This window comes from Misgurnus anguillicaudatus, chromosome 19, assembly GCF_027580225.2.
Source record: "Misgurnus anguillicaudatus chromosome 19, ASM2758022v2, whole genome shotgun sequence".
Lineage (NCBI taxonomy): Eukaryota > Metazoa > Chordata > Actinopteri > Cypriniformes > Cobitidae > Misgurnus > Misgurnus anguillicaudatus.
This window is the reverse complement of record NC_073355.2, coordinates 30,956,502-30,970,234: the sequence shown is the minus strand read 5'-3', so window position 1 is coordinate 30,970,234 and position 13,733 is coordinate 30,956,502. Positions and strand designations below refer to the sequence as shown.

The following is a 13,733-nucleotide window of genomic DNA, read 5'->3' as shown; positions in this document are numbered from 1 at the left end:
TGCTATATAATTTCAAACGAAGCAAAGTCTCGCAGGAAAATTTAAAATATGTAACATAGAGTCATGGATTAACAGTGTAATTTTATATTGTGAATTGGTATAGCTATATACAATACGAATCGTAAATAGCGTTGTATATTCTATTCTATTTTATTACTTTAGTTTTTTTCTATGTACTATGTATTAATGCATTTAAAAAAAACATGCATTATATTGTTACACATCATAAGTCATTGTCGCTGTACGTCTTTCACCAAACTAGCCAATCAGCATGCGAGCCCACAAACAAGTTTGACTTCTACAGCCAATAGAATTCAGATTCACTTTGATTGATTTCTGAGAGGGCCATTCCCATAATGATATTCATATTAGCTATTCAAGCCTTTCTGGGCGTGGTTGGGCAGACTTGACGATTTTTTTGCACTGACTTCCAGTTCGGCACAGCGATTTTGGTGGCAGGACAGCTTCGGGGTTGTTGTAGAAGTTACTGGGTCACATCGTAGCAGACCGAGACAAGCAATCATGACTTCAACAAATATGTTTCAGGGACTTGAAAATAATGCCAAACCAAGTTCAAGGTATGAGCAGTGTGATGGTTTGTTTGTTTGGACCAACCCGGTGTTTTCTGTGTTCAGTTATCTGTTTATCTAAATCCGCTATAGGTGAAAGAGGAACTTGAGCATGTCCAAGAGCTAAAGCTAACTGAGATTAGCTAAGTAAGTTAGTATTAAAACAAATTGTTTTGACATGTGCGCTACGAGTTCGTTTAAATGTATTTATTAAAATTAGCATAAAGTAGACTCTGTTGGGGAAATATGAAATCTTCGTTTGAGTTAACTGTTAGTGGGTGATTTATTGTTAGCTGTTAGCGGAACACCTCCTGAGGCTCTTTTTATTGTCAGCCATGTAGTCAGGTCAAGTAAAAATGAACTTGCAACCTGAACACTAAGATTAAAAAAGAAAGTGCGAATTTGAATACATTTGTGTTGTCCGCAACGCTAACTTTGAAGTCGGCGCTTTTACTTGAGGTAAAGAAACAAAGTATTACCGCAGGGCTACATTTGTGTAGTGTCTGTGGTTTTTAGTTTTGTTAAAAGTGAATAAATGGTTTATTAGTTATGGTTAGGTAAATGTGACTCACTGAAAAAATTCTACATAATGTAAGGAACATTCTGTGAAAATGTAATTTCAGTATACTTTTAATATATTTACTTGGTAAGGACATGTTAAAGATTGAAATCAAACTTTGGTGATCTAATCTTAAAATTATATAAAGACTATACCCTGGATTTCACCGACAAGGTCACAAATGTTAAAAATTTGCTCTTGATGGCTCGTTAAAGTCTGACCGCCTAAACTTTACCATTGCAGTGTTTCCTCCTACAGGTATGATGGCGTTGTTGTGCAGTGAAATAAAATGACCTCTTCCTGAATAAATGAAAATAATAGCCAATTTTCGTCTTAAATTAGCATCAATGTTATCTAAACGATATACATCTATATTACTTCACATTTTATTAGGGCTGTCAAAAGATTAATCGCATCCAAAATAAAAGTTTGTTTTTACATAACGTGTGTGTACTGTGTGTAAATATTATGTATATATAAATACACAAACATTCAGGTATATATTTAAGAAATATTTGCATTTAAATACTGTATATACATTTATATAAATATAACCATTTTTTCTGATTGGGTGTGTTTTAATATATAAATAAAAATTAAACACTGTACAACCATATATGTTATGTAAACACAAACTTTTATTTTGGATGCAATTAATCGCGATTAATCTTTTGACAGCCCTACATTTTATATTTGTAGTGTTTTTGTATTAGTTTCTCTATGTCTGTTTGCAGGGTACTAAGACCTCCAGGTGGAGGGTCCAGCAATCTCTTTGGTGGATATGAGGAAGAGACGCCTTCGTCTAGACGGCCAAACAAAATGTCCTCTACTATTTTTGCCCCTGCAGAAGAGACTCATTCTCCCAAACGCACCAATCCCCCAGGTGAGAGCTTATTTGAGGAACAGTTGTTTTTCGTGTTAGCGGAGACAATATTTTATTGTTCTCACGTTAGTCTGGGGGCTCTTGCACTTTTTGAGTAAAAATCATCACCACACTGTCAGTGGGTTTTGCGGGGTGGAGTAGATTTATTTATTTTTTGATCTGTTCAAAGACACTTTTGCTCTTTCACAAACACACGTTATGTTCCTCCTTCCACTGTGCCAACATGCTCACTTTGCATTTGTTGTCTTGTCACAAAAAGCAACATCAAAGCCTCTTTGTAAATTGACAAATTACCCCGACAGATAACTGGCTAAATTGTAAGTCCATATAAAAGCCGTACTGATGAAAGTGTTATTAGATGAGGTCAAAGGAAACAAAAACTAGCAAATTTATTAGTGCAGCTGCATTTTGAAAGTTGTGGTATCATTGTCATTCTTCTTTCAGGTGTATAAAGGATACAGACTTTATTGTCTACCCTTAATTGTTTGGCTCATACCAGCATTCAACCAAAGCATCTCATCTTTTACTCTTTTAAAATGTATTATCTTCAAATTCTTCAAAGCGTGTTGTGACTGGTTGACATATGTTCTTTTCATGGCATTCAGCCAAATCAAATATGTGAATCTTATGGTTGCATTTGAAAGCCAGTATCTGTGCATCTACAAGCTTATGATATGTATCATTCTCTCTTTGTTTCAGGGGGAAAAAGCAGTGGAATATTTGGGGGACCAGATGCTCCTCAGACCCAGAACAGGCCTAATCCACCGGGTGGAGCTGCCAGTAATATCTTTGGGGGTGCAGAATCAAACCCACCACCTGTAAAAAGTCACCCAAACAAACCAAAAGTAAGCCAGGGCTCATGGGTAAAAGTTTTGGTTGCCAAAAAAACTGTTTCTCTGACATTCTGGAGAACCACCAGTTTTAAACTCTTAATACTTTTCTGTTTACATAGGACAACTTATCTGTGGGTGTTCCAGCTACACCAGATCCTCCAGGTAAGTAAACAATGTAATTTACAAACCTTTAGTCTTATCACTATTCACACCCATTATTTATTCTTTATCGCTTACCAGCAGTGATGGGTAGTAACGCGTTAGAAGTAACGTGTTACTGTAATCCAATTACTTTTTTCAAGTAACGAGTAAAGTAAGGGATTACAATCGCAAAAACATTTATTAGATTACTGTTACTTCCCTGTAAGCAGGCTGCGTTACTGCGTTATTTAACCTTGATTTTGTTTCGTGAGACTGTGTCGTGACGTGAGTCGAGTGACAATGACGTATGAGCGCTGTCAGTCAGTGTAGTGTTGAACATGAAGAGACAACATGAAACGTGGAAGAGCATGCAGCGTTTAATGCTTTGAAGTACTGACATTACTTTGAGTTAAACTCCGTTAAAGGTGACAAAAACATCAGCATCCACTGTACACTCTGCGTGGGAATAAAACCTTTATCTACAGCGAAAAATTCCACCTCAAATCTGAGCAAACACCTAGCAAGCCGGCACAGGAATGTAAAACTTACTGACAAAAACCTGAACCCCCAGCTGACATGACCGCTGCAGCTCCATCTCATATACAGTGTTACTACGTAAATAGTCCTCAGATTGTATATTCTATTCTATTACAAGACGTTCATGCGAAATCTGATTTAAACAGCAGACCATATATATATTTCATGGATTATACGCATTTGTGAACAAAATTGGTCATTTGATTAATTCTATTAGACAGTTTTCATGGGTCGTTCACACATCTGAAACAGACTGGATTCGATTCGCGATCGTTATATAAACACAAAGGTAAGAAGTCCCGTTTATATTTTGCAGTTTGTCATCTGGATTTCTGTCACAAAATACTACATTTATGATGCTAGAGCATCTGTATTTCAAAACGGAGACCATACACTGATGCTAAACCCGTAGACCTTTTAAACGATGTATAGTAATGTTAATAGTATTAATGTTTGTAGACAGTAGGCTATATTGATATTGTTAGCAGCGTTAAAAACAATCTGATGTCATCATGCCCACGAATTAGTGCGCGTCGAGAGGTTAAAAAAGAGAATGTTTCATTTGATTAAATTTTATATGATGGAAAATGCAGAAAGAATAGAATTAGGCTGAAAAGTCTGTTGCTTTACAGCATATTCAGGTCGTGCATCATGTTTTTGAAAAGTAACTTGGTAAAGTAACTAATTACTTTTGAAAATAAGTAATCAGTAAAGTAACTGGATTACTTTCTTGGAGAAGAAATCAGTAACTAATTATTAATTAAATTTCCAAGTAACTTGACCAACACTGCTTACCAGTGGCTTCATTTTCCACCCTTTCTCCTTCTCTCTCGCAGCCCCAGTGCCGAAGCAAGAACCTGTAGTTGAAGTGGTGAAGGCTGAGGCAGTTTCTCCACAACCCATACCTGAAAAAGAACCACCTGCTCCAGAGCCAGCAGCCCCAGAACCAGCAGCCATTCAGAATTCTGAGCCAGCCACAAAACAACCATCGGACAAGGACCACGAGCCACGCCTCGGACCACGCCCTCGCTCTCACAACAAAGTGCTCAACCCACCTGGTGGAAAGTCTAGTGTGGTCTTTTACTAGTCCAATGCTCTTACCTTGTGTCTTCATGTGTTTTTTCCTTTTGCTTATGCTTTCAACTACTGCTTATTTCCTTGGGCTTTTCTTTTCATTCCTTTTTTTGCTTTTGCACTTTCAGATTCATTCCTCATTTGCCCTTTTTCCACTTCATTTAGTTAGAATAACTGTTGCTGTCACTAATACAGATGAATGGTTATCGTACCTTCGAATTGTTCGCGTTGACTGTTCTTTACATTTCTTGTGTTTTTGTTTTTGAAAACTTATAATGTATACGGTTGTAACGAAACTCGGCAGAGTCTATGCAATGCTCAACTGGAACCACTGACGGTGGCCAAAGGAAAGTCTTTAGAATCAGCATGTTCAGATTTACTTTTTGAAACTCTGTGAATGTGTTCAAATGGCCTTGGCAATCAAAGCTTTACTTTTGTGCAGGAAGACGGTTTTCATATTCTTCGTCGTCCAGATATCCCCCTTGTTTTTGTGACTGTTGTAAGCCAACTGTGAAGATTAACTTTTGTGAGAAACCAAAAAAGCACAACTGTTATAGCTGATAATCGCCTGTGCCAAGGGAGAAAATGCGTACAATCATCGTTATTTACCTTGTTATCAAACTATTCAAATGTCCACACAGTAATTGCATATCACAAACCAAAATGCGCTGACCACACGCATGAATGTAGCTATCTACCCTGAAATCTAGATAAACCTCTGATAGGCTGGATGCTAAAGGGAAGTACTTAAAAAAAGTTGCTGTGCCGTGACTTTGTCGTACTGCTTCTTTTGAATTTCATCTGTGTTCCCTGTAGCCATCAGCAGTATTTATGTTTTCAATAAAAGTGGTAGTTGGATGTGATATGTTTATTGAAGTGTGGGAGAATTTCTCCACATACTAGTTGCGATCCTAACCCAAAATTCTTCAGTGGTTGCTTGGCAATGTGACTGGCTGAGATGATGTCACAGGGGCCTGTGACTTACAATACACCTCTGTTTTGATTTGTATGCTGTTTTGTATTGCTGATTTTGTTCATGACAATAAAAGAATGTTTTTCCATGTTGCTTAAAATAAACTAACCCTCTTAATTTAAGCAGTGACTTATTTGCATGGGCTTGCTAAATCTTTACTGAATCAGGACCATGGGGCAGTTTCCCAGACAGGTTTTAGATTAATCCATGTCTAGGCCACCTTAGTTATATTAGGACATTTGAGTAGTTTTTACAAAACACATTACTGGTGTGCATCTTGAGACAAAATAATGGCACTTGATATACAGTATGTGAAGATATGTCAGTGCAAGATGTTTTAGGGCAGCTCAAACATGCGTTTTAGTCTAGAACTAAGCCCTGTCTGGGAAACCGCCCCTATATTATAGTATTAAACAAAATCTCTGGTTGGTTAGTGCTCAGACAAAATGGGATACAGAAGGATTAACGTTGGTTTATAAAAAAAAATTAATTCATATGATTGTGTTCTGGGTGTTGCCTTATGCAATGTCCTGCGTTCCATTTTCTAAACAAAATATATTTTGTCTTTGTGATTACAAGTGCAAAATGTGTATTTATGATGTCACAGTTTTTTTTTATTTAAACTTAAAAGTTTGACAGAATCGGGTATTAAGAAAGAGTGATACAAAATCTAAGGCCTAGATTTTTGCTGCTTTTTATAAAGTCAGTTAAATGCAATGAACATCATTTGGCATTGGCAAGTGATTTTAGCTAAGTGACAATAGAAATGTGAATTTCTGGCAAACCACTCTTTGTTAATGCACATTACAAATTTTAATGCGACCCCAAGTCTTTTTTGGAAATTAATTTTACACTCAGTAGCCTACTTTCATTTGTTTTATCTTTATTCTCGTATTGACAAAGATATTTAAATTAAGTGCAAATGTTTTTACGATTATACAGAGAATTGTGAAAAATTCAATTTGCTGACTCAAGCCTGTTACATCATAATTTCCCTACTGATAAAATCCAGCTAAGACCAGCATAAGCTGGTGATCTGGTTTTGGCTGGTCTCCCAGCTTGGTTTAAGTTGGTATTGCTGGTGTAGCAAGCTGGTCTAGCTTTGTGTTGGTCACTTTTTAAGCTGGTCTAGCTGTGTTTTGGCCACCCTTTAAGCTGGTCTAGCTGGACTTAGCTGGTCAGGCTGGAAGACCATCTGACCCACCAGCTTTGCCAGGCTGGAAGGACTAGATTAGACCAGCTACTGCCACCTTAAACCAACTAAAACCAGCTACCAGCTTATGCTTCAGGTTCACTTCTATAGGAGTCACTAGGACCAGTCACACAATAGCAGGTGTTTTAAAACTTCTTGTAAACCTTCATCTTTTTGTCCTCCAGTTCTTTTCAGTGTCCTATCGTTAGCTGAATTTTTAGCTGTGATGTCCGTGGTGCTGAACGCAAGCTCTTTTTTCTTTCTTTATTTATGTATGTCCCCTAAGGGCAATTGGTTGTACAGCAAGACCAGCACATAAAGAACAATTAACACTACATTAAAATTGTACATTTAAAATCAGAATAAGAATGAAAATACACAGAACAACACACCACAAGACCAGTCGACTACCTGCCTCCATATTCTCCCCCTCTGCCCAAATTTCATTCTCCCCCTCTGCCAAAAGCTCATCAGGTGTTAGTAGATCACCCCCACCTCATCAGCTCTGTTTATTTGTGACCCTGAACTAATTTGCGCTGCTCTTAGTAGATTGTGTTGGTCATTATGCAAATCAGCTGTTGTGCCTGTTATTTAATTTGCGCTTTTTAGTAAATAACCCGCAAATATTAACACTCCCATTGGTGCTTCTGGGTCTTTATTAAAGGGATAGTTCACTTTAAAATGAAAATTCTGTCATCATTTACTCATCCTCATGTTGTTCTAAACCTGTATGATTTTTTTATGATGAACACACAGAAAGATATTTTGAGAAATGATGGTAAACACACAGCAGTAAGTGACCATTGACTTCCATAGTAGGAAAAAAATATTTCTAAATACTTCTATTTTGGAACTATTGTGATAAATGACTAAGAAAATATTTTGATAAATGATGGTAAGCACACAGTTGACAGTACCCATTAAATTCCATCATATTCTTTATTCCTACTATGGAACTCTATGGTCACTTACTGCTGTGTGTTCACCATCATTTCTCAAAATATCTTTTGTGTTCATCAGAAAAAATAAATTCATACAGGTTTAGAACAACATGAGGACAGAATGATGACAGAATTTTCATTTTAAAGTGAACTATCCCTTTAACAGTAAACATAAACAAGAAGCGTCCAATATCTTTGTTTTGTCAGTTATTTATTTAAAACTATTTGTATAGCTATCCCACTCGATAATACAGATGTTTTCGACTTCATACGTTGCAGATCGATCGGCATATTACATTAAAGTACCGCGAGAGCAATTCAAAGTAACATCTTTTCGAATTGCTCTCGCGGGACTTTGATGTCATACTTTGATCTGCGCAGCCACATCCTACGAATTGTTAGTGGTGTTCATGCACATTCACCCCACACGCAATCATTGCGATAACAACTGCCCTGTGCGTTTTCAAACATGACATATCTTAAACCAAAGAAGCCTTAATTTAATTGTTCACTGAATTATGCAGATTTAGTTGACTTTCAGTCTACCAATTGTTTACCTTATGCCAACTCAGCTGTTTAGCAATAATTTACCACAGGTCATAATCCTTCTCGTTAATGGTGTTTGTGTGAAAGCCTGCGATGAGACATCACATTCAGTCCATGCAGTCGCTGTGACGTCAGCCAGCAATAGTCATCGCCGCCCGAGCAGCAACGGAAACAGCATCACGAGCCCCCGCCGCCCTGTCAACCACCGGATTGATTTCTAATGGCAAAAATCATCAATCCACCATAACGCTTAAAATTCAGAGGCGATTTTCAGTGACAGCACTAGCCTGTGCGGACAGCGCGTGGTAGCTATTTATTATCATATTTATTTATTTATTTATTTTCCTTTCTCCATTGAATTTCAGTAATGGCAGGGCTCACGGGCTGCGGCTGTTGAGAGGCAGGTGCATCGTCACGCTCTCGTTGGGCGTTAATGTGATGGATTCCGCAACGAGATGGACGAAACCCAGCTCAACTTTTACAGTTAACCGATCCTGCGGGGAATAATCAAGGCGAGTCCGATTTGGCCACCGACGCTTTGGCGCAGGAACACGAGCGGAGGGCTCGTCTCCTCACCAGAGCGCAACAAATACTAAAAACGATTTAAACGGCCTTAAAAATTCCCGTAATCTGATGCTAGTTGCATCGGTCCATGGACTGACAAGTGTATCATGTACACCTGATGACATTTCCATGGAAACCTTTGCTTTTGGATGAGCAAATCGCTGCTATTTCGAGTCGTGTCATTCTGCGCTGTATCGGGTCATTTATTCTGTATCTAACAACAAACCACGATCAAACGTCGCCAAGATGATGGAGCTGGACGAGGTGGTGTACCAGGACGATTATGGGGCCGTATCTGTCATGTCGGAGCGGGTATCAGGCCTGGCCAGCAGCATCTACCGGGAGTTCGAGCGCCTCATCCAGAGCTACGATGAGGAGGTGGTGAAGGAGCTTATGCCACTCGTGGTGAATGTGTTGGAGAACCTCGACTCGGTTCTGACAGAGAACCAGGAGCATGAGGTGGAGCTGGAACTTCTGAAGGAGGACAACGAACAACTCATCACACAGTATGAACGGGAGAAATCGCTCCGCAAACAGGCGGAGGAGGTGAGAGTGTCTGCTTGTCTATTTTGCTCATATGATAATAATGTTATGACTCCATTACCCATCCCATCAGGTTATCTTGTCCTTTCCAGACAGAAGAGTTGATTACATTATTTTTCATCATGTGTCTGTAAACATTTACATTGGGTCCCAAAACCTCACCTCTCATGCACATCAGAATGAAATGTTAAAGTTATTTGGTAAAGTCAATCTGATGTCCTTCAATTCTGCATGACAACTTTACCTAATAAGTCTTTGTCCATCACCCTTGAAACATACACTCCAACCGTTGGTTAGGTAAAATATGGACTAAACCAACTGTCGGTGTAAACTAACCTAGAAAGTGCCCGTATTTGACTTTAAAACCACCCTTCTGCTTTACTCTTATAATGAAATTTGTATCCAAATGATCTATCTCCAAAAATATACACTCTTTCAAATAAATAATACAAAGTCAAACTCATGCCATTTTATTTTACATTGTGCTTTTGTATAAAGTGACTTGCAGTACATTTAATTTATAAATTTAATCATCATGTGCATCAAACTCATGACCTTTGCAGTGCTAGCGCAATCTTCTACCAGTTGAGCTTCAGAAACCATTTCTGGCATCAGCATTGGTGCTGCTATTGTGGCCAGACAGCAGCTACAGGGGACAGATGCCCTTTAATACCCTGAGAAAAGCATTATTTCTGCACAGTAACATTTGCAAAAACTTTTCCGAACACTATAACTACATCATCAACTGAAAGGCAAAGACATTATTGGAATTTTTGTTGTTATGCACGAGTAGGTTGTTAATAAAATGTGTTTTCTTTTATGATACAAGTCACTGCTGTAATTGGACAGATTAAGTGTATGCACATAACATGGAGAGAGAGTGATGATACTGCTGTCATAACTGAGAAATGGTTGCTTTACAAGCTACAGAGAAGAGTGCAGTGTGTCTTGTGTATTATAACAGGAGATTAAACAGAAAAAATAAAGGCTTGTGTTGAGGAACATTTCACAATCCAAACAGATAATTATATATAGATTTCATTGTAACTGCACTTATGCTTCTCTTACTTTACTCGATTTCATCCATTTTCTTTTGAAATGTCAGTATATGCAATAATTCACATGTATCTATTTGGCATGATTTGTTTGTAATGCTGAAAGAAAGACTGAGCCCCATAACAGTCCATGGTCAGCATTATTTGATTTTATTACACAGTTTTGGATCTGTTTACAATTAGATCTATCCAACTCATTTTTATTAGTAGTTTTTTTTTTTAAATAATGTATATCAAGAGAGCAATGTTATGTCACCAACCTTTGGCAGTGTTGTTAGGCTTATTGATGTACATTCTGCACGCTGGCTGCCTCCTTTGCAAAACCTATAGCGGCTGGAAGTGAATTTTTAATGTTTTGGAAATGCACCTTGTTTAAACAGTTCAAGATTGATCTATAAAGTATGTGTTGTTTTGGGGTACAAAGGACAAAAGTTCATGGAGGATGTGTAGGGAGGGTGATTATGGGCAATCAATTCTCTTATATAAGAAGCCTGGCTTGCGCTGTAACTCGATTCTCATATTATAAGATAGACTTGAAGCACAGAGTGAGTGAGAGAGATAGTAAGGGATGGAGAGAGAGAGGGAGTAAACAGCATTCTCCAGTTTCTTGTCCTGTGGGATTATGGCAGACTATAATGCACACAGTAAGGACAACCATCACTCCATCTTTCAGCCTTTCTCTTACACAGACCGCATTATATACTAACAGACAATCTGTATGCAAAACATTTTAAATGTAATCACTACGTATCATTGCAGTAATACTATTTCTGATCTAACAGTGTACACTACATTTATAAATATCTTTTATGAGACATTAGATTTATGAATTATTTACATCCGTCTAATGCAAAGTGGCAATGCAGGTGCTCTTGGCTCTGGTTCAAACTTGTCACATATGCTTTAATGGTAACCACAAATACATGATCATTTTAATCAGGGATCCTGTTGGTCATTCTCATTCTGCAGAATGGATCTTGTTGGATAGCCGTTACGGCAGGAACTCAAATTATTACCCCGGGATTCCTTGTGTTGTTGTTACTTTATAAAAGTCATTACGTCATCTTGTAATGGCTCTAATCCCAAATCTAGACCTGGATGTACAGAGTACTCGATATCACTCTATAATTCAAAACACTCCAACTTGAAATGACACGATTGGTCCATGGATATGTTTAATGAACTGATTTGAAGTGTATGTGTGTTAGTGTATTTGGTTCTTCTCTTTACTCTGCTGGGATTACTGAATTCCAGGAGGTTGTCTGTGGCAGGGCCGCACTGCAGAAAGAGCCTATTGTGTTCCACTTAAATCCTTGCAACTCAGAGTCACCACACACGGCATGGAGGGTGTGTGGGATTTATCTGGGTAACTGTTTGTGTGTCTAAATGTGACTGTATTGTATTCAAAGGACAACCTCTTCCCCAAATTTCTCTTCTACCTTGTAGTCTTCTGGTTCATAGTGTGACTATGGGTCCTGCACTTTAAGAATCAGCACTGTTATACATAGACACTCACACTGCATGTTTTACACCTGAGAGATAACACACAAAGTAAATTCATCAGTATATGAAGATTCAAACCCTCTGAGTGCGTCTTTTTTGTAAATGAGCATTTTATGTATGGTTGCAGTGAAAATGTTAATAGTCGTTTTTTTTTTTAAATGCCTTATTTTCCCTAATGACACTTTAGTCATTTCATTGGTATTTAACAAATTTTTCTGTCTTTCACTGCAAAACCATGTAAGTGCACTTCTAAAAAAGTCTTCAGTCACTCTTCATTGTCCTTTCTGAATAAATGTAAAAGACTCAAAAATTCGGTCAATATTCTAATAGGTTGCATATTCTGTAAACATCCTTTAACCTTGTAAAAAACTTGCATGTGCACCATTGTTCATCCAATTGTTTTTTCCGTGGACTTGGGGGGACGCTCCACATTTTTTGGAAGTATGCTCGTTTTCCGGCTCACCTGGAGTTTAACATTAGATTTAACCATTTTGGAATCCATTCAGCTGATCTCCGGGCCTGGCGATACCACTTTTAGCATAGCTTAGCATAATCCATTGAATCTGATTAGACCATTAGCATCGCGCTCAAAAATGACCAAAGAGTTTGAATATTTTTCCTATTTAAAACTTAACTCTTATGTAGTTACACTGTGTGTAGTGGCATAACCGCTGAGGGGCAAAGTAACGGGAAGAAGCATTTGCTGACGCGTTCCAGTTGTTCTTTGATCCTTTTTATTGTGGAGACATTCATACTGTACAGACAAACGAAAACAACAAAATCATAAACAAAAACGCATACTATAATGCAAAACACTAAAGAAATACTTGTTAACTGATCATGATGAAGTCCATTTAAAAGTACATTAAAATAGACCAATAAAGTTTTTACGTGATAAAGTTTTACGGTCAACAGAAAGTAAGCTTTCCCGCTTCCCATACACACTAACAAACAGGAAATGGAGTGACTTATATACCTGGAAGTGCATTCTCCAAAAAATAAAAGTTTAAACATTATAGTGCACTTACACCGTGTACTAAGACGAAATGTTACTTTCAATAGCAAGGGACAATTTTCGGGCGCTGCATAATATCATTGCACCTGCTGCGGCCATGGTACGGCCCCAAAGTCCTTGATTATTACGCCAGAATAAGAGTAATATCGGCCTAGAAAATGGCAACTTTTAATTTTTCGTCGGTCTTAGTACACGATTTAAATACAGAAGAGTCAAGTTTTAAAAAGGAAAAGTATCAAAACTCTTTGGTTATTTTTGAGCGCAATGCTAATGGTCTAATCAGTTTCAATGGATTGTGCTAAGCTATGCTAAAAGTGGTGGAGATCAGCTGAATGGATTCCAAAACATTAAAAATTAAATGATTTACTCTAGGGGAGCTGGAAAATGATCCTATTTTCAAAAAACATGAAGTGTCCCTTTAAAGGACTTTCCATTTCTGCCAACAGAATGGCCTAAGCTGTGATAAAGCAGATTTAAAGCAAAAGTATTTGATGAATGTAATGTAATATGTAATACACACCGAGCACATTTGGTTAATATTAGGGCTGCACGATTTGGGTAATTTTTCCCATTGCGGTTATTGATGCTAATATTGCGATGTGCGATTGCGATTACATAAATGGTATCATGAGTCAACTTGATGGGTTTTAAGGAAAATCCACACACAGTTTAGCTAAAATGTGTATTTGTAAAACTAGAAATGTTTTCGTATTGCCATGTGATGTAGCAACTGCTCAGTATCAGTAATCCTAAATCCAAAATACCACCATACAACAGACATAGAGTTTTTTTTTAGCTACCAGAT

At 37.7% G+C, this 13,733-nt stretch overlaps 2 protein-coding genes across 20 annotated transcripts in view; both read left to right on the top strand.

The window, feature by feature from the left end:
• The first annotated feature begins 376 nt into the window (after positions 1-376).
• jpt2 (Jupiter microtubule associated homolog 2) lies at positions 377-5,691 on the top strand. The gene is made up of 5 exons (XM_055194322.2): positions 377-578; positions 1,863-2,011; positions 2,711-2,856; positions 2,964-3,006; positions 4,359-5,691. The coding sequence occupies exons 1-5, from the start codon at positions 523-525 to the stop codon at positions 4,607-4,609; spliced, it is 645 nt and encodes a 214-aa protein (XP_055050297.2). The 5' UTR covers positions 377-522; the 3' UTR covers positions 4,610-5,691.
• A 2,548-nt stretch (positions 5,692-8,239) lies between these two features.
• Positions 8,240-13,733, top strand: part of mapk8ip3 (mitogen-activated protein kinase 8 interacting protein 3) — a 38,160-nt gene continuing 32,666 nt past the window's right edge. For 4 of the 19 annotated variants that reach the window (XM_055194309.2, XM_055194302.2, XM_055194303.2 and 1 more), the window contains exon 1: positions 8,250-9,358. In XM_055194309.2, coding sequence (XP_055050284.2) covers positions 9,059-9,358 — 300 coding nt within the window. In that variant the 5' untranslated portion in view covers positions 8,250-9,058. Of the gene's footprint in view, positions 9,359-13,733 lie in introns of all 19 variants that reach the window. The other 15 variants (XM_055194306.2, XM_073857438.1, XM_055194301.2 and 12 more) reach the window with 8 other exon arrangements.